We start from the raw sequence: 26251 nt of genomic DNA, 5'->3' as shown, positions 1-26251 counted from the left end.
GAAACGGCATAGTGCACGTACGTATTCACTGACGCAAACCGCACAAAGAGATTAGATTTGGAATTCGGAAGACAACAAAATATACGTACTTGCTTACGTAATTAGATATATATAGTCACATTCGACTGATCACGTGAAGTAGGATCACCACCACATCAGCTGATTTTGTCTAATTATCAAGCTATGAAGCATAAAATATTCAAGTAGTGAAAATTACAATAACAAAAAATTTTAAAAAAAATGTAAAAATAATAAAAATAAAAACGTAGCCATATGCGGACGGTTTTAATCGTAAAAGAACTCCATATGTATATATATATATATATAGCCTTACTATAGTATGTACTGTAGCAAAAATTTTTATTTGACAATAAATTTGAAAATCCAGACAAAAAAATGAATGACACAATTTTTAAGATGCAGGATTGGCACATTTTTTTAACAAATTTTTATATATATTTCTTTCTTTAAAATGAACGGAGAGATCTAAATTAAATTTGAATTATTGAAGAAGAAAATTCTAGGTTTGCCACTACGCTCTCTTTAAGTATAGTATTTTGGATAACATTTTATACTAGAATCCCATCACAGGGGACCCAGAGAGAACCACTGATAAATACCAGTTGATCTTAGCCACAACCAGTACTGCCTCACAAAATAGCCTCAGACGAAATCCTATCCCACATCAACCAAGCAAAACAGTGCCATGGAAGACACTACTCTGTCTTTGCTGTACACAAGCCTTTCCTTTATCACCCTTGTCTTTATAACTTTCAAGTTCTTGCTTTCAACTAGAACTCCATACAAAAACCTCCCACCAGGACCACCATCTCTTCCCATTATAGGTCATCTCCATCTCTTAAAACTCCCTGTCCATCGAACCTTCCGCCGTCTATCACATAAATACGGTCCCATTTACTCTCTCCGGTTCGGATCCCGCCGTGTGGTTATAGTATCATCACCTTCGGCAGTTGAAGAATGTTTCACCAAGAACGACATTGTTCTTGCAAACCGTCCACAGCTGCTCGTAGGCAAACACATAGGCTACAACAACACCACAATTGTTGCATCCCCATACGGCGATCACTGGCGCAACCTCCGCCGCATCGGTGCCATCGAAATATTCTCGTCGAGTCGTCTCAACATGTTCTTGGGCGTTCGAAAGGACGAAATCAAACGCTTACTGCTTAAGCTTTCGCGTAATTCGGTGCATAGTTTTGCAAAGGTGGAATTGAAGTCCATGTTTTCGGAGCTTACCTTTAACATCGTAATGAGAATGGGGGCCGGTAAGCGATATTATGGGGATGGGGTGACACATGAGGAGGAAGCTCGGCAATTCAGAGCGATAATAAGAGAGGCGGTTGCTCATGGTGGGGCTGCCAATCCAGGTGATTTTTTACCCATTTTGAATTGGATTCATGGAAGTGAAGGTTATGAAAACAGGGTTAGGAGGCTCGCGAAGAGGACAGATGCGTTCTTGCAAGGCCTTATTGATGAGCATCGGAGGAATATAGAGAGCAGAAACACAATGATTGATCATTTGCTTTCATTGCAAGAGTCACAGCCTGACTACTACACTGATCAAATAATCAAAGGGCTTGTACTGGTTAGAACTTTTAAGATTTGTCTTTTTCCATAATGTATTTTTTTTCCCCTTTTAACTCGTAGTTTTTATTTTTATTTATTTATTTATTGCCATTTTTGCATACATGTGGGTTCTACATGATGTGAGATTGAGATGGAATTTTAAACAAATGCATGCATGGGAATTGAAACCATATAATATTGGATAAGGATAATGTCATTACAACTATTTTAAAATTAGGCATTTTTGATTTGTTATGTTACACTAACATAAGTGATATAATCAACGGTCAGGATTTAAAAACTGATGTTAAAAATTGATTTAAAACCTTGTGTAAAAAATTGATCTTATTCTCATAATATATATATATATATATATATATGTATGGAGCTCCAACCTGATGGGTTAACTAACTTTATTTATGATGGAAAAATATACTAAACTAAATAGGGTTAAAAAAAGAAATATATAAAATTTTAATTTTTTTTTATTAAAAAAGATTTCAATGAAATATGAAAATTTAACTAGTTTGCGTTAAAATATTGACTCTCCCATATTAGAATTTTAATAATAAAAATAAAAACATTTTCAATTAATATTCATATATAATTCATCAATAATATTCTTAAATAGTTAATACTAAAAGCGAGCAAAGTAATAGTATATACATAATATTTGATCACATTATAATATCTTGATTTTATTAAAAATAAAAATACACTAGATTTTTCGTTAATATTCAATCACAGATCTATGATTCTATCTCTTTAAAATTTTAGATAAATTTTTAAATAACCAAACTCATTATTTGCAGATATTATTATTGGCTGGAACCGACACATCTTCGGTAACATTAGAATGGGCAATGGCCAATCTGCTTAACCATCCCCACATATTGCAAAAGGCTAGAATTGAACTAGATGAACATGTAGGTCAACAAAACTTGATAGATGAAGTAGATCTTCCCAAACTGCCTTACCTCAAAAGCATCGTCTCCGAAACTCTTCGACTATATCCAGCTGCCCCGATGCTCGTCCCTCATTTCTCTTCCGAGGACTGCAAAGTTGGCGGCTACGACGTGCCACGCGACACTATTTTATTGGTCAATGCATGGGCAATACACAGAGACCCTGAGCTATGGGAAGATCCAGAAAATTTTAAACCTGAAAGATTCGAAAATGGCAAGGAAGATTATGATAAGGTGCACAAGTTAGTGCCGTTTGGCATTGGAAGGAGGGCGTGTCCTGGCTCTGGACTGGCCCAACGTGTCGTTGGCTTGGCTTTAGGGTCATTGATTCAGTGCTTTGAGTGGGAAAGAGTTAGCGAGGAGGAAATTGACATGTCTGAAGGAAAAGGGACCACCATGCCCAAAGCTATACCATTGGAGGCCATGTGTAAGGCCCGTCCGATCATCAACAATGTTCACTTGTCTATTTAAGTCAGTTGATTAATTAGTTTCTTATATATCTATAGTTAATTGATGTGTATTTTTGCAAGCGTGTAATTTAGTATTGACATGTAGTTTTGTGTTGAATTTTAATCCTGTAAGATATTAATTATAGAAATTTGATTTCAACTCTTAACTATGTCGAAAATATTCATAAAGAAAAATAATTAATTACATTTTAGTATAATGTACGTTGGTATAAAAATATTTCACATCAAATCTTTAATTTATATTTTATTTCATTTTTGAACCTCACTTTTCAATCTAACTAGTAAAAAATTTAAAAATTAAAAAAATTAAGTAAGTATTTTTAATTTATAAACAAGACAAGTGAAAAAATTAATTAATTGACATATTAAAAAACTAATTAATTTTTTCAATTCTAAAATTTGTTACTAGTCAATTTTAAAACTAAAAATTTAATGTAAAAAAAATTACAAATTAATAATAGAATATAGAATATTTTAAAGGGTTTAAATTATAATGATTAGTATTTTTAATATTTATTAAATATGACGAAATAATTAACCATCAATATCAAAATTTTAACTAGATGAAAGTACAACAAATTGAAACTTGAAAGCTTAAATTAGAATATTTTGAATTTAAAAACTAAAAGTGTAATTTTTTCAAATTAAAAATATTAAAATGTAATTAACCCATAATAATTTAATATAGTAAATTAGATAGTTTTTATTCTTTTAATCTAAACTCAAAAAATCGAAATTCAAACTCATAATGATTAAATGAGAAAATAATTGTTTGGCTTAAAAAAAGAAAAATAGATGCTTTAGACTGCGAAAAATTATTCATTGGCAGGCAAAAGTGTTCATTAGACATGAATTAAAAATCAATGGCAGGTAAATAATCAAACAATAATACTAGAAGCAGCAAAATATTTATTCAATTTATTAATTAATTATATATATAATAAAATTTTGTAATTAATGTTGGTGCAGACGTATGACAATTTGCAACCACCCATCGCACTGACGCAATGGAGAGGATTAAAATATACGCACTCACTGACGAAATTAGAATCTGAGATATTAAAAAATCTTCAATCCCCAATTTAATACCTATCCGAAACCAAACAAAAAACGTGTTGGAAGATTTTTCAAAGTCCACGTGACTATTGTCCTTGTATCTTGACACGTGGCTTTAAATAAAAAGAGGCCACTTTATCCAAAGCCAACTCAATATCAATATCCAAATATCAATATCCATAGCTTTTCTGCCAAAAAAACAATTATCCATGGAGCACATTAAATATTAAAGAATGATAAATTTGTTTAATTTGAGCCTTATTTTGTATTTTATTTTTTTTAAACTAAATTTGTTTAATTTTTTTAAAAAAACTAATATAATTTGTACTGTATTCACCTAATTATTTGTGTAAGAGTATTCATAAACTTGTTTAACAATTCTTATTATTATTATTATTATTATTATTATTATTTGGCAATGATAAAAAATTAGATTATAGGCGTGATAATTATAATTTATTTCAAAATTAATTTTTATTATCACGAAATTTCCCAGAACACAGGGTCAAACAAAAAGAAAAAAAATAAATTACGTTTCAACATTTAGCATAGAGAAAGTATCCAAATACAAGAAAAAGAAACGAGTACTGTAGATCTAGAAGAAAATTGACTTGAAAGATGTAATCATTTTTATCTTTTTGTCTTGGATTGAAGACTTTTCTTTGTGTTTACAAAATTTACTTGGTCATCACTAATTTTAATTTTTGAATGCTTATCCCCTAATATATACATACCAATTTTGACCCGCCACCACCATCACACAAAGCCCCTATTAGATTAAATCCACCATATTCAAACAGAGCAAATCATTAAGCACACAAGCCATGGAAGACACACTGCTATACACAATCCTTTCCCTCATCACCTTCTTTTTTGCTTTCAAATTCTTCATCAAAACTAAAACTCCCCACAAAAACCTCCCACCAAGTCCACCTTCTCTCCCAATTGTTGGCCACCTCCATCTCTTGAAACATCCTGTCCATCGAACTTACCACCGCCTGTCACAAAAATACGGCCCCATTTTCTCTCTCTGGTTAGGTTCCCGCCGCGTGGTCGTAGTATCGTCGGCCTCGGCGGTGCACGAATGCTTTACAAAGAATGACATCGTCCTTGCCAGCCGTCCTGCCCTGCACATACGCAAACACCTTACATGCAACAGCACAGTCATGACTGTAGCCCCATACGGCGATCACTGGCGCAACCTCCGCCGCATTGGTTCCATCGAGATTTTCTCATCGAGCCGTCTCAACATGTTCCTAGGCATTCGAAAGGATGAAGTGAAGCGATTATTGCTTAAGCTTTCTCAAAACTCGGTGCAAAATTTTAAAAGAGTGGAGATGAAGTCTTTGCTTTCGGAGCTGACCTTTAACATCATCATGAGAATGGTTTCCGGAAAACGGTACTACGGCGACGAGGTGTCGGATGAGGAGGAAGCAAGGCAGTTCAGAGAGATCATGAAGGAGATAACTGCCACTGGTGGAACATCAAATCCTGGAGACTTCTTGCCTTTCTTGAATTGGATAGGCACTGCTAATGGTTTAGAAAGCAGGGTAAAGAGGCTTGCAAAGAGGACCGACGAGTTCTTGCAAGGCTTGATTGATGAGCATCGCAATAGGAAAGAGAGTAGAAACACCATGATTGATCACTTGCTTTCTTTGCAACAATCGCAGCCTGAATACTACACTGACCAAATTATCAAAGGCTTTATACTGGTTAGTGCTCATAAGCTTTTCTTATTTTTTAACCTATATATATATATATATATATATATGGTCATCTTTTCACATTTCAATCATTCAATTAATCGCTTTGAATTTGAACTCGCTACACCTAAAGGTTCACACTAGCAGTGAATCTCATGGTCAATAGTCAACGTTTTTAGTCAACGGTCAATATCCCGAAAACTCATTCTATTTTTGTTCTATATTTCAAAATAATAATAATAATAATAATGATTCTGTTATAGTATTTGTTTAATTTCTCTTGATTTTTAGATTTTTGGCTAGATTATAAAAATTAACTTAACCGTTTGCAGGTGTTGCTAGGAGCTGGGACTGACACATCATCAGTGACATTAGAATGGGCATTGTCCAGTCTACTTAACCATCCCCATACGTTGAGGAAAGCTAGACGTGAACTTGATGAACAAATTGGGCAACAACGTTTACTGGATGAACCAGATGTATCCAAACTACCATACCTCCGGAGCATCATATCCGAAACCCTTCGATTGTACCCAGCAGCACCGTTGCTTCTTCCACATTACTCTTCCGCGGATTGTGAAGTCGGCGGATACGACGTGCCACGCGATACCATGGTGTTGATTAATGCATGGGCGATACATAGAGACCCTGAGCTGTGGGAAGATCCAGAAAGTTTTAAACCTGAAAGATTTGAAGTTGGTGATCATCATGAAGATCATGAGCAGGTGCAGAAGCTATTGCCGTTTGGCATTGGAAGGAGGGCGTGTCCCGGGTCTGGGCTGGCCCATCGCGTAATGAGCTTGACATTGGGCTCGTTGATTCAGTGCTTGGAATGGGAAAGAGTTAGTGAGGAGGAAATTGACATGCGTGAAGGAAAAGGGACCACAATGCCCAAAGCTGTTCCATTGGAGGCCAGGTGTAAAGCACGTCCTATTATGAACCATTTTCTATTGGAGTCTACGGACAAAATTTAGAAATCATGTGACTTGCTTTAGATTTTTATTTATTTAATTATTTGTGCTTACAATTGTTTAAGATATAGTTTTATATTTTTTATTATTATTATTATTTTTTAAAGATTGTTCTGATATCCAGTCTCTCTGATTGTTCTGATATCCAGTCTCTCTGAGTTTGTAAGGTAATAAATATAATTGCATGGGTGTATTATTCAAATAAATATTCATTATTTTCGAAATTAAATGTTAGCCTCATTCAGGCTTCCTACAATTTAATTTGCTGTTCGCAACCCACATGTGAAGTAATGTGAAGTAAAACAGAGAGATAATTGCAATAACATTAAAACGACAATATTATAATATATGGGTCCCAAGGGCAGATTTTTGTTTTTGGTTAAATATCTAAGAGAACATGGGGCTGAGGAGTCAGCCAACCTTTCTTTATAAAAAGGATTTTAAAATAAAAGAATACAATAATCTGCTCAGCCACTATATATTATTATTATTATTATTGTAATTTTGTTATTGTTGTGTTCAACCCTAAAGAGTAATATATTATCGATCTCTAAGCCATGAAAAAATCACAATCTGAAGTGGATGCCGACGCCGGGTGATTCCGTCAATAATCATAATTTAATGTCCATCTAATGAAAAATCTCCTTTCCCATGTAAAAATTAATAATAATTTAAAAAAAAAAAATCACTGAGTCAGTGAATAGGATCGACATAGAAAGAGGTCGTGGTTAGTCAATAGTCAACGTTATTATGAGGGTCAATGGTCACCGTTGGAGTGCAAAATAACCCCCCAAAAAAAAAAAAAAACATTGCAAATTGAAAATTTGCTCTCTTTCAGTACTATACTAAAAAAGAAATCATGATTCTTAGTATTTTAGGCCTATTTGACCATTAGACTTTAAAACAATTTTCTATTCTATAAAATAAAAAATTATTTTTAAAACAAAAAATTATCTATTGATCACCAATTTTTTAAAATAATTTTAAAAAATAAATTCAAAAAAAATTTAAAAAATATTAAAATAATATTTTTTGTTATCTTAGTTTTGAAAACTATTTCAAATATAACTGACCAAATATTTCTGTTTTCAAAAAACAAATAAAAACAGTTTTTTTTTTTTAAATAATACTTTAAAAACTGAAAACAAAAAACATGAACAAACAGAACCTGAATATTTCTCTTACAGTTTTTTCTATGTTTTTAGTATTTTGGCTAGATTGCAAGGATTAACTTAACCGTTTGCAGGTATTGCTACAAGCTGGTACAGACACATCATCAGTGACATTAGAATGGGCATTGTCCAATCTGCTTAACCATACTCATACCTTGACAAAAGCTAGAATTGAACTTGATGAACAAATTGGGCAACATTTGGTGGATGAACCAGATGTATCCAAACTACCATACCTCCGATGCATCATATCCGAAACCCTGCGATTGCACCCAGCAGCACCGTTGCTTCTTCCACATTACTCTTCCGCGGATTGCCAAGTTGGTGGATACGACGTGCTACAGGATACGATTGTATTGATTAATGCATGGGCGATACACGGAGACCCTGAACTGTGGGAAGATCCAGAAAGTTTTAAACCTGAAAGATTTGAAGTTGGTGATCATGAAGATCACAAACTGTTGCTGTTTGGCATGGGAAGGAGGTCGCGTCCCGGGGCTGGGCTGGCCCAACGCGTAATGAGCTTGACGTTGGGCTCCTTGATTCAGTGCTTTGAATGGTAAAAAGTTAGTGAGGAAATTGATATGACTAAAGTAAAAGGAACCACCATGCCCAAAGTTGTTCCCTTGGAGGTCATGTGTAAAGCACGTCCTATCATGAACCAAATTCTCTTGTTGGAGTCTTTGGACAAAATTGAGAAATTATGTGATTAACTTTAGATTTTCTTCCTACAATTGGTCAAGATATATATATATATATATATACATATATATTACGTTCACTTTGTATGGTCATAAATGTATCCAAATATTGTTGCAAGGGTATAATAATATATAATTCCTTTTTTTCGTTTTTTGTTGGAAGATTTGTATTCGAACCTTTGAGGTTTTTCTTTTTTAATTATGAAATCAATCTTGTCTTGATATTTTATTTTATTGCCGCATTGAATACGGTCATTTCCTCTCTTCGTTTTTTTTCCCCCCTTTTTTGAAAGGCATTTTGTATTTCCTCGAGTAAGTGAAAGCCATATGATTTAAGAAAAAGAGAAAACCATACGGTTGAGACTTGAGAGCTTTTACTTTTATGACTCCGACGACAATTTCTAATCTTAAAAAGAGAAAAACGTGTTTCGAACTCATGACTTCATGAGTTGGGTGTCAGTGTTCAAATCTCTTGTTTTTATTATTATTATATATTGAATGAAGTTTCATGATTCAAAGTTTTTAAATATTTTCATAAAATATTTATGATTTGGAATAATACAAGATTTTAGATATTTTTAAAGATATTTATGATTTAAAATAAAAACAGTTTAGTTAACAATGATAGTTAATGATAATAAAATCATAATTTTAAACCTAGTGATGAAATTTCTCTATTCAATTTATCACAAAAATAAATACAAAGTTCAATAAAAATAAATAAATAAACAACAAACTAAATAAAAACTTTAAGAGGGAAGATTGGTGCCAAAAAAAAAATTTAAATTAAAAGAGAAGGTATTGATTGCTAAAAAGAAAAAAAAAATTCAATTGCAATAATTAGTACTTATGAGGCCTTTGGTAGGCAGGGTTGTTCTGTATTATATTGAATCTCTTGTACTTATATTAAATTTGTATCATATTAAGTCTGAGCTGTAATGTGCTCTATCAATATTCTACGATGATTAGTAAAGAATAGCATTGTATTGTTCTATTTTTTTTTAAAAAAAAATCAAACTAAACACATTGATATATGTCATTATATTTATTTTTTTCAATTACTATATTAAATAAATTATCAAAAATTAAATTATATCAAAAATAAATAATATTGATCCCTTTTACTATAAATTTAAGAAAAAAACAGAAAAACAAAGTCAACGAAATAAAAAAGTGTTACTTTGGATAAAAAGACGAAGTGAGAACTGAGAAGCAAAATAAAAAAAATGAAAAGAATGAAAGATTCATCATTTTTGGATGCTCAATAACCGGTCAAAAGACAAATATAATATTAAAGTTATTAAAATATTTATCAAATTTTTTATTAAATGATGTGACAAATTTAATTGATTTATTTTTTTATCCACTTTTTCATTTAATTATTTATTTATTTATATTTAGATTATATGAATACATTAATTAATAATATATTAAAAAATATTATTTGAAAAATAGATTTTATGAAATTTTAATACCTGTATTGTTATTGAAAATGAAAATAAAATAAAAGTTAGTTTGTGGGTATACTGGATGACCTCAATTGGCATTGGGGAGATTTTTCTTGTGCAGCTTAAATCCATGCTCCCTTGGTTTACATAGTACTAAGAAGGTGGCATTATACAGGGGTTCCATATCAATTTTTGAGCAGCTCAAAGGGCTGTGAAACATTGACTTGCACTATTTAGTACCATCGTGGATGCTTTGTGCAGAAGTGCCGATATATAACATATGTCAAACGTAACCATAAGTTATAAGTCGGATAATTATAATTCCAATAGTACTTATATCCGTACATATTCTTTTAATATGTATATGTATCCCTTAAACCATAGACCATAAGATGTTGTTTGTGGCACCGAAAGGAAGATCGTTCTCCGTATGCAAAGGCAATAATGGAGGATCTTGACCCTTTAAAAATGAAATGGTAAAAATAGGAAATAGCATAGAGTTGTCGCAGCAATAAGGTCGCCTAATTTGCTTTGAAGCATCAGCTTCTCTTCTTCAGCAATATGTAAAAATCAGATGATTCTTGGATTATATATTATCATTTGATTTTTTTAAATAAATTTTTAACATATAGCAAAAACCTATTGATACAAATTTAAAAATAATTGATGTGATTTGACGTTTTAAATTTTTTATTATTGTTTTTATCACATATTAAAAAATTATAAAAAAATTACGTAAAAATAAATTAGTTAAAAATCCATTTGATTTTATCTCCTTTGACTGCATGCGGCGGCCCCATTGTTAGTACCTCCGAAGACTGTAGACAGATCCAACATGCCATATGACACAATCTTAATGATCAATGTATACATTTCATGTGTAAAACCACGTGCGATTAGTAGAAATTAATATTCTCTCTGAGTCAATGGATAAATTTGAAACGATATGCAGAGATATAATTTGAAACGATATGCAGAGATATAATAGTTATAATTAATCTCTACGTATATCTTCCAAAGTGTAAGCATATATAAAATGGTTAAATATTGATCAATTAAGTGTCAACATATATAAGGTACATGAAGTGAACCAGAGTGGAGGCAACAGGAAATTAAGAATATACTGTCCAAAATCTTCAATCTCAAATTTAATTGTTGTACTCAAAAAAGGAAAATGAAAATGCACCCCAAAAAAAAAAAAAAAGACACTGGTTGTGGAAGATTAATTTCTAAGCTCAATCTCATCTTCCAAGCACCATACTTTGGTTTTCTGCCGCATTAGTGTCGATTTGTAAAGAATTCAATGGCAAGGTGAATATTCAAATGACATGTTGGTGCAGACGTATGCAAATTTGTAACCCACCTGCTGCAAAACACGTACTGGACTGACGCAAGAGAGGATAGAATTTTACGCAATCGCAGACGTAAGTAGCATATGAGATTAAAATCTTTAATCTGGTTTCATAGTTGTCCTAAAACAAACAGAGTAGAGAGGGAAAAGGAAAAAGAAAAGTGCTGGATAATTTTTTAAATTCCATTTGGGTTTGCAACTGTTTCTCGACACGTGGCTTAATTCAAAGAGACAAAGCCACTTCATCCAAACCAATTAAATATCGTTTCGATTTCCGACAAAAAAACAATGCATCCATGGATTACATGGAATTTTGAAGATTGATATTTGTTTATTCTGTGCGTTAACGTTGTATTTTAATATTTTTTTTTGGTTAATGAAAAATAACTAATGCAATTTACACCATATTCACCCAATCATATGTGTATAACATTTCATAAACTTGTTTAGCAATTATTATTATAAGAAAATCAATCGATGAATATAGCAATATTAAATTGAAAGCCGTAATCAATTTAATCTTTTTCTCTTTTTTCTTTATTTTATTTTGAATAAGTTTCATCTTTTGTCTTGAGGTGAAGACTTTTCTTTTTCATTACGAAATTTGCTTGTTACAGCTGCTAGCTTAGTCACGTGAATAGTCTTGCTATAACTGTAATTTTTCAGAATAGGCATGTTTGGTGGTTGAGTGCTATAACTATATGTCTTGTACTAGCTTCTGGTGTAAGCAGAAACATTTAATACAGAAAATCATTTTTTATTCTTATTTTTCTTCCTTCTTCTTCTCCCTGTTTTCTCTGCATTTTCTAGTCATTTTCTTGCATTTCCTCTACTATCAAGCAGTGCTGTCACTCACCACCACACACCATACAAAGCAAAGCAAATTATTAGCACACAAGCCATGGAAGACACACTGCTATACGCAATCCTTTCCTTTATCATCTTCCTCTTTGCTTTCAAATTCTTTACCAAAGCCAAAACTCCCTACAAAAACCTCCCACCAGGTCCACCTTCTCTCCCAATCGTTGGCCACCTTTATCTCCTGAAACCTCCAGTCCATCGAACTTTCCACCGCCTGTCACAAAAATACGGCCCCATTTTCTCTCTCTGGTTCGGTTCCCACCGTGTGGTTGTAGTGTCATCGGCCACCGCGGTTCACGAATGCTTTACCAAGAATGACATCGTCCTTGCCAACCGCCCTCAGTTGGTCCGCGGCAAACACGTGGCATACAATTACACGACCATGGTTGCAGCCCCATACGGCGATCACTGGCGCAACCTCCGCCGCATCGGTTCCATCGAGATCTTCTCGGCGAGCCGTCTCAACATGTTCCTAAGCATCCGAAAGGATGAAGTCAAGCGCTTATTGTTTAAGCTTTCTCAAAACTCGGTACAAGATTTTAAAAGAGTGGAGATGAAGTCCATGCTTTTGGAGCTGACCTTTAATATCATCATGAGAATGGTGGCTGGCAAGCGGTACTACGGCGACGAGGTGTCGGATGAGGAGGAAGCAAGGCAGTTCAGAGAGCTGATGAAGGAGATTTTTGAGACTGGTGGGGTATCGAATCCAGGAGATTTCCTGCCCATCTTGAATTGGCTCGGCATTGATGGTTTTGAACGCAGTACGAAGAGACTTGCTAAGAGGAGCGACCAGTTCTTGCAAGGCTTGATTGATGAGCATCGGAACAGTAAAGAGAGTAGAAACACCATGATTGATCATTTGCTTTCTCTGCAACAATCACAGCCTGAGTACTACACTGACAAAATTATCAAAGGGCTTATGCTGGTTAGTATTCGTAAGCTTTTCTTATTCCTTAATTTATATACATATATATATATATATATATATACATACTGTCCTCTTTTTCTATTTCAATTATATAATTAATTAATTGCTGTGACTTTGAACTTGCTGCATATAAACGCCCAAATTAAGTAACTGGATCAGTGATAGACACAGAAAGAGCTCGCGGCTGGTCCATAGTCAGCGTTTTTTAGAGGGTCAATGGTTAACGTAGGAGTTTAAATTTATAACAAACAAACAAATATACTTTATATGAAACTAATATATAAGAAGGAAAATTTGGCACGCATATAATGATTAATGACAATAAATTGATGATGTAATTGGATCAATTATCAATTTACCTTATCTTTTAAGTAATTTTTTTATATTTTCATTTGGATAAATTTAAAATGATTAAATTTTTTATCAAAATTTTGATATTTTTTAAATGGTTCATCTTTTCATAAATATAGAACAATGTTAATTTAATTATTATTAAAAAATTATCACACAATTGATTATCAAAATTTTAGTAAAAAAATTTAGTTTTCATATTATTGCCCGTTTTATTTTATTTTAAAATTTTATATATACATGTAGCACGTCAATTTTGTAAGTCTTACCTCTCCTACTGTCCACTGAACTAGTTTTACTTTTAAGGTCAAGTTGACATTATTATAATTATTATTAGTAGTAGTATTTTTTGCTATAGCAGTTAACATTATTGAAATAATATTTTGCGTTGAAAGACATAACACAAGATTTCATATGATTTAGACTTGTTTAAAATTACAAATTAATCACAGAATACCTCTAAACTCAAATATCATTTTGTGCTATACTAAAAAGGAAATCCTGACTCTTAGTATTTTCATATCTCTTACTATTTTCTCTATGTTTTAGTATTTTGGCTATATTAAAAATTAACTTAACCGTTTGCAGGTATTGCTACTAGCTGGGACAGATACATCATCGGTGACATTAGAATGGGCATTGTCCAATCTACTTAACCATCCCCACACCTTGACAAAAGCTAAAATTGAACTCGATGAACAAATTGGGCAACAACGTTTGCTGGGTGAACCAGACGTATCCAAACTACCATACCTCCGAAGCATCATCTCCGAAACCCTTCGATTGTACCCAGCAGCACCGTTGCTTCTTCCACATTACAGTTCCGAGGATTGCCAAGTTGGTGGATACGATGTGCCGCACGATACCATTGTATTGATTAATGCATGGGCGATACACAGAGACCCTGAGCAGTGGGAAGATCCAGAAAGTTTTAAACCTGAAAGATTTGAAGTTGGTGATCATGAAGATCATAAGCTATTGCCGTTTGGCATTGGAAGGAGGGCGTGTCCCGGAGCTGGGCTGGCCCAACGCGTAATGAGCTTGACATTGGGTTCCTTGATTCAGTGCTTTGAATGGAAAAAAGTTAGCGAGGAGGAAATTGATATGAGTGAAGGAAAAGGAACCACTATGCCCAAAGCTGTTCCGTTGGAGGTCATGTGTAAAGCACGTCCTATCATGAACCATGTTCTCTTGGAGTCTATGGACAAAATTTAGAGATTATGTGAGGAGCTTTAGATTTTTATTATTTATATCTTCCAACAATTGGTTAATATATATATATATATATATATTAATTTTCTATTGACATCTAGTACCAGTAAGGTTTTTTATTTATTTAATATTCATTTTGTAAGGTCATAAACATAAACAAATATTGTTGCATGGGTGTAATAATATATAATTCCTTTTCTTTTCTTTTCTTTTTTCCTTTTTTGTTTGTGTTTGAAGATTTGTATTTGAACCATCGAGTTTTTTCTTTTTAATTATGAAATTTATCTTGCCTTGATATTTTATTTTATTGCTGCTGCACTGCAGTACAAAAAAACATGTGTTTAGCCACAACTTGGTTTGTCGCTATAGGTTAAAAAAATATATTTTCTCAGTGTTGTCAACACTATCAGGTACAAATGATCTCTAGGTACTATTTTCGTTGCTGTCATTTTACTTTCTCTTTTTTTTTATTTTTTTTTTATAATTTTTTTTTGAAAGGCATTTCGTGTTTCCATGAATAAGTGAAAGCCACACGGTTGAGACTTAGAGTTTGATTGTTCATATCTCCAGTTTTTGTATTATTAAGGCTTTAGATATTTTTGAAAATGCACCCAAAAAAAAAAAAAAAAAAAAGAATATTGGCACTGTGGTGGAATATTTCAACTGCGCATGACTATTGTTAAAGAAAACAATGCAAAGCTCAGCCTCATCATCCAAGCACCATCATTTGGTTTCCGAAAAAATTGAATAGATAAATAAATAATGACACGGATTACATTAAAATTTAAAAAATTGTTGAATGTATGTTTTACGGCCGTATTAGTGTTGATTTGTAATGAATTAGAAATCAATTGGGAGGTGAATAATCAAATGAAATGTTGGTCCAGACGCATGCCAATTTGCAACCAACCGCCGCAAATCTGACGTACTGATTGACGACATAGTGAGGATTAAAATATACGCACTCACTGACGTAATCAGCGTATATATGAGAGATCAAATCTTCAAACCCCAATTTAATAATTGTCCAATAATAAACTGACACAAACAGAAGTCTAACTATTTTTTTTGAAGAAAAAGAAAAGTCAACTTGATCGAAGATTCTTAAAACACGTGACTATTGTCACTGTATCTTGAAGCGTGGCTTTAAAGGAAAAAATGCTACCTCATCCGCGCCAATTTAATATCCATTCGTTCTACCCCAAAACACATTTATCCATTGATTACGTTAAATTTGAAAGAATTATATTTGTTTGTTTTGTGCCCTATGTTGTATTCTAAAAGTTTTTTTTTTAAAGAAAAATAACTAATATATTTTGTACTATATTCAATTAATTATATGTGTATAACTATTCATAAATTTGATTACATATTATTATTTTTATATAATATATTCATTATTTTTGCAATGGTGTAATGTAGTAATTTTACCTTGTAAAAGATTTTCGATGTAATAAGTTCTAAATTTTTTTTCTTTTCAAAAAAAAAAAAAGTTCTAAATTTTTAATCATCACGAAATTTCTTAAAACACATTTATGGGTCTGATTAAAAAAAAAAAGAAGTTTCAACCTTAGCCATAGAGAATGAATCCCTATACAAGCCCTAATCCATTACTCACTCTATTTTATTAATGCTTAGCCTCTATTGATGCATTATTTCTGCAAATACATGGGTCGCACAAGTAATATAGTGATGAGTGAGTATTGTATCCTTGAAAATTGATGTTCGAAGCTTTGCTAATTACTAAAATTATTGATTAATTCTTTTTATTTAGGCACCCAATTTAACTAAAAATTAGTGTGAACGTAAATTAAAACTAATATTAAAATTAAACTAAAATAGTAAGACAAAAAATCAAGAGAAATAACACACAGAAGAAATGGAAATGACAAATATTATGATCTAAAGTTCTAAGATATTGATTTTCCTTTTATTCTTCCTATAATTGAACTTAACTTGGATGATTACTATTGGATTTCTATCCTTAATTCTAACGAAAGGGATTCTAATTACATCTAATTTCCTATCTCTAGAAAAATTAGAATCTATGAATAATTAGTGGAAATTGAAGAATCCCTTCCTAAATTAACCTAAAATGCCATGCATTAATTCTCCTTTTTAGGTTACCCAAATAAAGCTTTCCAACTCTAATTAAAATATGAGTTGTGTAATCCTAGTGACAAATCCATTAAATAACCCTTTCCCAACGAAAAATTTATAGATCTACCAAGTACCCAATTGATTTCTAATCTAATTAGGCATATTATAACATTAAATCCAAGGAATACACAAGAAAAAAATAGAATTGCACAATATTAATCAACCCATCATTCAATTACAATCCAAATAAAAGTTTCATCCATATCCTAGATAATAAATCTAGCAATCCAGATACAAAATATAAACCAAATCCAAAATAGAATATATATTCATCATTAGATCCATGTCAAACACAATATATATATATATATATCCAAATACAATTTTAAGAGTGATAAAAGATAGAGAAAACTCAAAGCACGAGGAATCTTGTGGAGGAATCTCCTCAATCTTCAATCTTCTTCCAAGCCCAAGCTTTCTCTCTCTGGATTTTGCTCTTTCTCTTTCTAAATTGAGTGCGTTGCTCTGCAGCTCTTCTCCAAGCTATCTACAATGGTGGCTCCTCTCTTTGTCCCCTCTAGCAAGCCTCCTCAAATAAAACCCTCTTAAATAATCTCTAAAACTTTAGCCTTAAATCTAGCTTTTAGATTAAGATTAAAGGGTTCTAGATGTGCACATAGCTTTCATATGCCTAATTTAAATGAATCATATGATTTGCATATACAAATCTCTACACTAAATGCGCGTGTCTTGCATATGCTCTCATTAAAACTTCAATTTGACCAAAATCAATAAAGTCAAAATTTTAAAAATCTTCAATAATAAGTGGCATGTTTGACTTGGTTGAGGTATAGTTAACATTCTTCCTCTCTAAAATGATCTCCAAAACTTCAAAAACTATGAAATTTACTCTTCTCTTCACTTTAGAGCTCACATACACAAATACACAAAAACATATCAAAATAACCATAAATACTTGAGTTTTCCACAAATAATTAAACTATAGAAGACTAAATAATTGAGCTAAAACTCATTTATCACCTATATATATATATATATATATCCAAATTTTTATCCACTACCACCATCATAAATACCCTTAGATTAAATCCAATATATTCAAACAAAGCAAATCATTAAGCACACAAGCCATGGAAGACACACTGCTATACACAATCTTTTCCCTTGTCATCTTCTTCTTTACTTTCAAATTCTTCCTCAAAGCTAAAACTCCATAAAAAAATCCCCCACCAAGTCCAGCTTCTCTCCCAGTTGTTGGCCACCTCCATCTCGCAAAACTTCCTTTCCATCGAACTTACCACCGCCTGTCACAAAATACGGTCCCATTTTATTTCTCTGGTTTGGTTCCCGCTGCGTGGTTATAGTATCCTCGGCCACGGCTGTGCATGAATGCCAACCGCCGCCCTCGGCTGGTGATCCGCAAACACCTTGCATACAACAAGACGACCATGATTGCAGCCCCAAACGGCGACCACTGTCGCAATATCCTCCGCATCGGTTCCATCGAGATCTTCTCGACAAGCCGTATCAACATGTTCTAAAGCATTCAAAAAAATGAAGTCAAGCGCTTACTGTTTAAGATTTCCCAGAACTCGGTACAAGATTTAATAAGAGTGGAAATGAAGTCATTGCTTTCGAAGCTGACCTTTAACATCATCATGAGAATGGTTGCTGGAAAACGGTACTACGGCGACGAGGTCTCGGATGAGGACGAGGCAAGGCGGTTCAGAGAGCTCGTTAAGGAGATTGCTGCCAGTGGTGGAGCATCAAACCCAGGAGACTTCTCGCCCATCTTGAATTGGTTCGCAATGGGAAAGAGAGTAGAAACACCATGATCGATCATTTGCTTTCTCTCCAACAATCGCAGCCTGCATACTACACTGACCAAATTATCAAAGAGCTTATACTGGTTAGTGCTTATAAGCTTCTCTTATTTTCTTAACTTACATATATATAAATATATATATATATATATATACACATATGGTCCTTTTTTCCCATTTTAGTTATTTAATTGCTGTGAATTTGAATTCGCCGGACATAAACGTTCACACTAGCTGTATCAGTGAATCTCATGAACAGAGAAAATGGTGGGTTGGTCAATAGTTAACGTTTTATAGAGTCAATGGTCAATGGTCAACTTTGGAATGATCTGTGGAAAACAAACAAATATTTATCTATGTCACCAAAAAGCTATATATATATAGATATATATATATATATATATATTTCTATATAAAACTAATATATAAGAAGGAAAATTTGGCACGCATATAATTGATGATATTAAATTGATGAGGATGTAATAGAGTCAAATAGTAAAATACCTTAATTTCAGGTAAAGTTTTCATAGTTGTATTTATTTTAAGAATTTATAGGTTTATCACGTCCATTGTATAAATCTTCTACACTGCCACGTCTCCACCATGATTATTATTATCATTATTATTATTTTTTCAATACCAGTTAACATCATTGAAATATTATTTTACACTAAGAAGCCAAACACGTATATGTAGTCTATCAATAATATAGAACTTGTTGTAGTATACAAATTAATTTAGACTTGTTTAAACTCTCTTGGGTTTTTAGATTTTTGGCTAGGTTACAAAACTAACTTAACCATGCAGGCATTGTTAATAGCTGGGACTGACACATCATCAGTGACACTAGAATGGGCATTGTCCAATCTACTTAACCATCCTCCTACCTTGACAAAAGCTAGAATTGAACTCGATGAACAAATTGGGCAACATGCCCAACGTTTAGTTGATGAACCAGAAGTATCCAAACTTCCATTCCTCCAAAACATCATATCCGAAACCCTTCGATTGTTCACAGCAGCACCGTTGCTTGCGCCACATTACTCTTCCGCGGGTTGTGAAGTTGGCGGATACGACGTGCCGCACGATAACATTGTATTGATTAATGTGTGGGCCGTACACGGAAACCCTGAACTATGGGAAGATCCAGAAAGTTTTAAGCCTGAAAGATTTGAAGTTGGTGATCGTCATGAAGCTCATGATCAAATGCAGAAGATATTGCCGTTCCGCATTGGAAGGAGGGCTTGTCCTGGGGATGGGCTGGCACAACGTGTAATAGGCTCGATATTAGGATCGTTGACTCAATGCTTCGAATGGAGGAAAGTTAGTGTGGAGGAAATTGATATGACAGGGGACCACCATGCCCAAAGTCGTTCCGTTGGAGGTCATGTGCAAAACACGTTCTATTATGAATCATGTTCTCTTGGAATCTATGGACAAAATTTAGAAATTATTGAATAGCTTTACTGCTTTAGATTTTGGTTAAGATATAGTTTTTTTTTTTTTTCCCTTTATTTTTTATTTTGTACTCACATCTAGTCTCAGTACTTACCTAAGCTTCTTCTTTTTTTAAAATATATTTTTGGTTCAATTTGTAAGGTTTTAAATTTAACCAAATATTATCTTTAAAAAAAAAAAATAATTGCATGGGTGTATTAATATATAACGAACAGTATTACAGGTACCAAATTTTTTTACCAAAATTTTGATAACCAATTATATGGCAGTTTTTAATGATGTTAAATTTTTTTTTTTTCCCATTTTGTTTGTGTTTGAAGATTTGTATGGTTTTTTCTTTTTATTTACGAAATCAATCTTGCCTTGATATTTTATTTCATTGCCACATTCACTACTGTCATTTTCCTTTCCTTTTTATGCACATATACTCAAAATAAAAATTATCCAAAGCATTAATTAATATGCTATAAGAAGAAGTGAAATGGATGCCACCATTCAATTTCTTTTCTGTCTGTATATTTTCTTGACTGAATTTACTTGGAAATCCACTAACTTTATTTTATGAGTGCTAAGACCAAAATTATAAATATCAATGATTAGCCAATTATTAAAAACACAAAAAAAGAAAGTCGTTTATATGTCTGGAAAAATATTAAAAACTGTTTTTTTTTTCAATAAAAAAAATCAGTTAAGGCACTTCTAAAAAAGGCACCGAAGTTGATTTGTTTTTTTAAAATAATTACTTCCAAATAAAAAAATTATAATAATAATAAAGCATTAATTAAAATATAAAAATATCAAATATAAATTTAAAAAAGCGTTTTATTGTATGTAGTTAAATATTTTGACATTTATTTATTCTTTATTAAAAGAATAAATTTAGAATGATTAAATTTTTTTATCAAAGTTTTGGTATTTATTATTTGGCAACTTTTAAATAATTTATCTACTTATATATATAAGGTAATATCAATTTAACACCATTAAAAAACTATAATATAATTGGTTACTAAAATTTTGGTAAAAAAATTTGGTATTGCTCTTATTAAAAACCTATTAACAAAAGTATTATGCAAATTAAGTGCTATGAAAAATAACACTTCCAAATATGCAAATAGATATTTTCTTCCCAAAAAAAATCCAAAGCATTACTTAAAATGCCAAAATAAGAAATGAAATGGATGTCGCCATTAAATGTTTTTCCGTCTTTGAGTATCTTTATTTTTGACTAAATTTTCTTGGAATTCTACTAACTTTATTTTATGAATGCTTAGTCCCAAATTATAAATACCAATGAGTGGCAGATTCCTAAAGGCACAACAAAGACATGGAAGACACCCTACCATGCACAATCCTTTCCTTTGTCATCCTCTTATTTGCTTTCAAATTCTTGCTCAGAACTAAAACTCCCTACAAAAACCTCCCACCAAGTCCACCTTCTCTCCCAATTGTTGGCCACCTCCATCTCTTGAAACCTCCAATCCATCAAACTTACCACCGCCTGTCGCAAAAATACGGCCCCATTTTCTCTCTCTGGTTTGGTTCTCGTCGTGTGGTTATAGTATCATCGCCTTCGGCTGTACGCGACTGCTTTACCAAGAACGACATCGTCCTTGCCAATCGTCCTCACCTCCTCATAACCAAACACCTTGCATACAACAACACGACCATGGTTGCAGCCTCATACGGTGATCACTGGCGCAACCTCCGCCGCATTAGCTCCACAGATATCTTCTCGTCAAGCCGTCTCAACATCTTTATAGGAATTAGAAAGGATGAAGTCAAGCGGTTGCTGTGTAAGCTTTCGCAAAACTCAGTAAAAGATTTTGAAAGGGTTGAGATGAGATCTTTGCTTTCGGAGCTGGCCTTCAACATCATAATGAGGATGGTTGCCGGGAAGCGATACTACGGTGACAAGGTGACGAATGAGGAAGAAGCTTGCCAATTTAGAGACATAATTAAGGAGATGGTTTCTTATGCGGTATCAAATATTCCAGGAGACTTCTTGCCCTTCTTCAATTGGATCGGATGCAATGGTAGTTATGAAAGCAGGATACAGAATCTTGGTAATAGGATGGACCGGTTCATGCAAGGCTTGGTTGACGAGCATCGGAAAAGGAAAGAGAGCGGAAACACCATGATTGATCATTTACTTTCTTTGCAAAAATCGCAGCCTGAATACTACACTGACCAAATTATCAAAGGCCTCGTACAGGTTAGTACTTCGTTGAAAAGTGTTTCATTACAAATTTATTTGGCCAACTTATTGTTCTTCTAAAATTGCACATATCCACTATTACTTAATTAATTATAGGGCCCGTTAATATTATTGAAATATAATGTTATGATAATTAGAAATGTAAGATTTTCATATAACTTGACATATGTTTAAATTTAAAAAATTAATTAATCACATAATATCTCTAAAATTCAATCGCTTTTAACTAAAAATAAAATAAAAATTGTAATGATAATTTTTCTGTAGTTTGGAGTTTTAAATTAATCTCTGATTCTCTCTTATTTATTTCTCCATATTTAGATTTTTTATTATAACTCTTCAATCACTTTGCAGGTATTGTTATTGGCTGGGACGGACACATCATCAGTGACAATAGAATGGGCTTTGGCCAATCTATTAAATCATCCCCATATCTTGAAGAAAGCTAGACTTGAACTTGATGAACGTGTTGGGCAACAACGTTTGGTGGACGAACAAGATCTTCCCAAACTACCATACCTCCAAAATATCATCTCCGAAACCCTTCGGTTGCACCCAGCAGCGCCAAACCTTGTGCCACATTTCTCTTCCGCCGATTGCCAAGTTGGCGGATATGACGTGCCGCAGGGTACCATTGTATTGATTAATGCATGGGCGATACACAGAGATCCTAGTATGTGGGATGATCCAGATAGTTTTAAACCTGAGAGATTTGAAGTGGATAAAGATGGACATGATGAGATGCCGTACAAGCTACTGCCATATGGCATTGGAAGGAGGTCATGTCCTGGAGCTGGGCTTGCCCAACGTATAATGGGTTTAACATTGGGCTCTTTGATTCAGGGCTTAGAGTGGGAGAAAGTAAGCGACGAGAAAATTGATATGGCCGAAGGCGAAGGTATGACTATGCCCAAAGCTGTTCCGTTGGAGGTCATGTGTAAAGCACGTCCTATCATGAGCAATGTTCTCTTGGAGTCTTGGGATCAAATTTAAAAATTACGTCAATGCATTTGACTAGCCATACCCTATTATTTAATTATTGTTGTTCGACTTTTTTTTTTTTTTTTTTTTCCTTTGGTTGAGAGAATTTTTTTTTTTCTTTTAATATATTAGAACAAGGAAATTCTAATTCTATACCTTTTCTTGTAAGGTTACATATATAACCAAAATATTGTCGCATAAGTTTAATAATAATGCTTTTGTTTTTTTAAATATTTGTGTTTGTGTGTATGAAGATTTTTTTTGCTTTTTTTGAACCATCTCACATGGAGCTGGAGGTTCTTCGAGTCATGATTTGTCTTGTTGGTGATGGTGACCGTGCTCTGCGTGAATCTCATTTTTCTCCTGAAAATACAAAAATAAATGATTGGCTCGAGCAGGCTCTTGATAATTCCACAAAAGGCTAAAGCTCGACATGTTTTTTTTTTCTTTTTTTTTCTTTTATGGATTCTCTTTCAATAAATGAATTTCGTGTACAAAACAAACACGTCAAGTAACAGAGAGAGACATTGATATTAAAACGACAATATTGTTTTTAATGTCTGAATATCCAAGAGTACATCTGGTCGAGGACTGAGGAGTCAGCCAACCTTTTTATATAAAAAGGATTTTAAAATAAAAGAATACAATAATCTCCTCAAATCCTAAAGAGTAGTAAATTATCGATCTCTAAGCCATGAAAAAATCACTATCGAAGCGGATGCCGATTCAGTGTTTTGCCAATGTGGATCACGAGTTTCCACTGCGCGCTGGACAAGAACCATTATTTATTCATTGATTAGGATACTTATCCTTTAGAGATTTGGCTCGTCCACCATTTATAACCATGCACAGCCATTTTAAGAAATCTGTTACTATAAATATGGGTGTTAGTCATATATATTTCAACTCACAAGGGCGTCTTGAATAAGGAATTGCTTGGGAAGTAACAAGTTATAAATTATACTTTAGAAAAACGAAAAAAAAGAAAAGAAAATACCAACAACAAAGCCCACCCGCCATGGAAGATGCTCTGTTCTACACATGTCTTTCCCTTATCATCTTTTTCTTTGCTTTCAAGCTCTTCTACCTACAATACAGATCACCTTACAAAAACCTCCCACCAGGACCATTTTCTCTTCCGATTATTGGTCATCTCCATCTCTTAAGACCTCCGGTCCACCGAACTTTACGCCGTCTCTCCCAAAACTACGGCCCAATTTTCACTCTCTGGTTAGGATCTCGCCGCGTTGTTGTGGTATCGTCTGCCCCGGCGGTCGAAGAATGCTTCAACAAAAACGACATCGTTCTCGCCAACCGACCTCAGTTACTCTTGGGAAAACACGTGCACTACAACTACACAACTGTCGCAGCGACTCCGTACGGTGATCACTGGCGCAACCTCCGCCGTATTGGTTCTTTAGAGGTCTTCTCGTCGAGCCGCCTCAACATGTTCTTGGGAATCCGAAAGGACGAAGTGAAGCGCTTTCTGCGTAAGCTCTCGCATAATTCACGACAAAATTTTTCCAAGGTGGAGATGAAATCGTCGCTTACAGAGCTAACATTTAACATCGTAATAAGAATGGTAGCCGGGGAGCGGTACTATGGGGACGATGTTACTGCTGATAAGGAAGAAGCACAGAATTTCAGAGAGGTTATAGAGGAGTTAATGCTGTATGGTGGGACAACAAACCAAGGAGATTTCTTGCCTACTTTGAAATGGATCGGAATTAATGGTTTTGAAAGGAGGATAAAAAAACTTGCTAAAAAGACGGATCGTTTACTGCAACGTCTAATTGAGGAGCACCGGAGAAACCAAGGGAGTAGAAACACCATGATTGATCATCTACTCTCTTTGCAACAGTCACAACCCGAATGCTACACCGACCAAATTATCAAAGGATTTATACTGGTTAGTTCTATTACTTCCTTTTAATTTAGTTTTCTAATGTTTTCTAGTTTCTTTTATTTTGATTGTGTAATCTTGGTCTTGGTTTGAGCAAGCAGCTTGGTTCTATTCCCAATGCATATCTAGAAACATAAATGCCCAAAAAATGCCAAGAAAATAAAGAAAGAAAGAAAGAAAGAAAAAAACTTACTTGATATTATTAAAAATGCCCCAAAAATATTATATTTATAAAGTAGAAACATATATGTACTCCTATAGTCCTATTAACGTGAAACATATAAAAGATTAGTTGATTCAAATTATAATTAATTATCAAGTCATTAAAAAAATACAATTATCAAAATAAAAAGTATTTTTAAAAATTTTTAAAAATAAAGAATAAAATTGTGAATAGAAAACTACAAACGAATTTATTAAATTCTTTATATAGAGAGTGAGTTTGTTTTTTTCAAATTCATTTTTTATTTTACTTTCTAAATTTATTTAAAAGCCTATTGAAAATATTAAAATGAGATATGACTTTTTAAAATAAAAAGAATGAGACTTTTGCCAGGCTAATGAGAATACATATTTTTTTTTTTAAATAATTTTTTATTTCAAAAAGTCATATCTTTCTTTCAACTTTCATTTTGTACTATAAATTGAAAAGCAAAATTATGGTCTTGGCTCCCTAAATATAGAAAGTCAAATTCACTTTCTATATAAGACTTTTACATTCCATTTTAGAAGTATTAAAGTTGAAAAAGAAATTATTCACGAGATTTAGTTTTCTGAAAATTAATTTTTCTTTTAATATATTTGGTGATTAATAAGAAAGTTAGAATTTGTAAGTATTTAAATTTAATATTTTATAATAAATTAAGAATAAATATGTATTTTAAAAAAAATTCAAAATTATTTTCTATAGATTCTCAAAATGACAATATTATAGGTGGAACAATTTTTCCACATAGTTTCCTACATTGTTG

At 33.0% G+C, this 26251-nt stretch overlaps 5 protein-coding genes and 2 pseudogenes across 6 annotated transcripts in view; all 7 read left to right on the top strand.

Annotated features, from left to right (window-relative positions):
• The first annotated feature begins 567 nt into the window (after positions 1-567).
• On the top strand, positions 568-3168 carry LOC107404429 (cytochrome P450 81E8). The gene is made up of 2 exons (XM_016011378.4): positions 568-1606; positions 2400-3168. Exons 1-2 carry the CDS (start codon positions 707-709, stop codon positions 3021-3023), a joined length of 1524 nt encoding a protein of 507 aa, XP_015866864.1. The 5' UTR covers positions 568-706; the 3' UTR covers positions 3024-3168.
• Positions 3169-4832: 1664 nt separating this feature from the next.
• Positions 4833-6869, top strand: LOC107405743 (cytochrome P450 81E8). Its single transcript, XM_016012830.4, has 2 exons — positions 4833-5790; positions 6114-6869. Exons 1-2 carry the CDS (start codon positions 4903-4905, stop codon positions 6753-6755), a joined length of 1530 nt encoding a protein of 509 aa, XP_015868316.2. The 5' UTR covers positions 4833-4902; the 3' UTR covers positions 6756-6869.
• A 1117-nt stretch (positions 6870-7986) lies between these two features.
• Positions 7987-8736, top strand: LOC112489727 (cytochrome P450 81D11-like; annotated as a pseudogene).
• A 3437-nt stretch (positions 8737-12173) lies between these two features.
• Positions 12174-14975, top strand: LOC107405738 (cytochrome P450 81E8). Its single transcript, XM_025069204.3, has 2 exons — positions 12174-13210; positions 14153-14975. Exons 1-2 carry the CDS (start codon positions 12326-12328, stop codon positions 14777-14779), a joined length of 1512 nt encoding a protein of 503 aa, XP_024924972.2. The 5' UTR covers positions 12174-12325; the 3' UTR covers positions 14780-14975.
• A 3031-nt stretch (positions 14976-18006) lies between these two features.
• LOC107404424 (cytochrome P450 81Q32-like) lies at positions 18007-20167 on the top strand (annotated as a pseudogene).
• Positions 20168-21505: 1338 nt separating this feature from the next.
• LOC107404425 (cytochrome P450 81E8) lies at positions 21506-23389 on the top strand. Its single transcript, XM_016011376.3, has 2 exons — positions 21506-22393; positions 22751-23389. Exons 1-2 carry the CDS (start codon positions 21506-21508, stop codon positions 23387-23389), a joined length of 1527 nt encoding a protein of 508 aa, XP_015866862.2.
• Positions 23390-24029: 640 nt separating this feature from the next.
• LOC107404430 (cytochrome P450 81Q32) overlaps positions 24030-26251 on the top strand; it is a 28125-nt gene continuing 25903 nt past the window's right edge. Inside the window, exon 1 of one of the 2 annotated variants that reach the window (XM_048480039.2) lies at positions 24030-25286. In XM_048480039.2, the coding sequence (XP_048335996.1) occupies positions 24396-25286 (891 nt within the window). In that variant the 5' untranslated portion in view covers positions 24030-24395. The remainder of the gene's footprint in view (positions 25287-26251) is intronic. The other variant, XM_048480038.2, reaches the window with a different exon arrangement.

This window comes from Ziziphus jujuba, chromosome 7 (assembly GCF_031755915.1).
Source record: "Ziziphus jujuba cultivar Dongzao chromosome 7, ASM3175591v1".
Taxonomy (NCBI): domain Eukaryota; kingdom Viridiplantae; phylum Streptophyta; class Magnoliopsida; order Rosales; family Rhamnaceae; genus Ziziphus; species Ziziphus jujuba.
Note: the sequence above shows the minus strand (reverse complement) of the source record. Positions and strands in the feature narration are given on the sequence as shown.

What these genes read in the sequence shown, in the direction of transcription:
- LOC107404429 (XM_016011378.4), top strand. Translation starts at nt 707, where the DNA reads ATGGAAGACACTACTCTGTCTTTGCTGTACACAAGCCTTTCCTTTATC. An exon ending in TAATCAAAGGGCTTGTACTG is followed by an intron (nt 1,607 to 2,399) that starts GTTAGAACTTTT and finishes CATTATTTGCAG; the next exon opens with ATATTATTATTGGCTGGAAC.
- LOC107405743 (XM_016012830.4), top strand. Translation starts at nt 4,903, where the DNA reads ATGGAAGACACACTGCTATACACAATCCTTTCCCTCATCACCTTCTTT. An exon ending in TTATCAAAGGCTTTATACTG is followed by an intron (nt 5,791 to 6,113) that starts GTTAGTGCTCAT and finishes AACCGTTTGCAG; the next exon opens with GTGTTGCTAGGAGCTGGGAC.
- LOC107405738 (XM_025069204.3), top strand. Translation starts at nt 12,326, where the DNA reads ATGGAAGACACACTGCTATACGCAATCCTTTCCTTTATCATCTTCCTC. An exon ending in TTATCAAAGGGCTTATGCTG is followed by an intron (nt 13,211 to 14,152) that starts GTTAGTATTCGT and finishes AACCGTTTGCAG; the next exon opens with GTATTGCTACTAGCTGGGAC.
- LOC107404425 (XM_016011376.3), top strand. Translation starts at nt 21,506, where the DNA reads ATGGAAGACACCCTACCATGCACAATCCTTTCCTTTGTCATCCTCTTA. An exon ending in TTATCAAAGGCCTCGTACAG is followed by an intron (nt 22,394 to 22,750) that starts GTTAGTACTTCG and finishes ATCACTTTGCAG; the next exon opens with GTATTGTTATTGGCTGGGAC.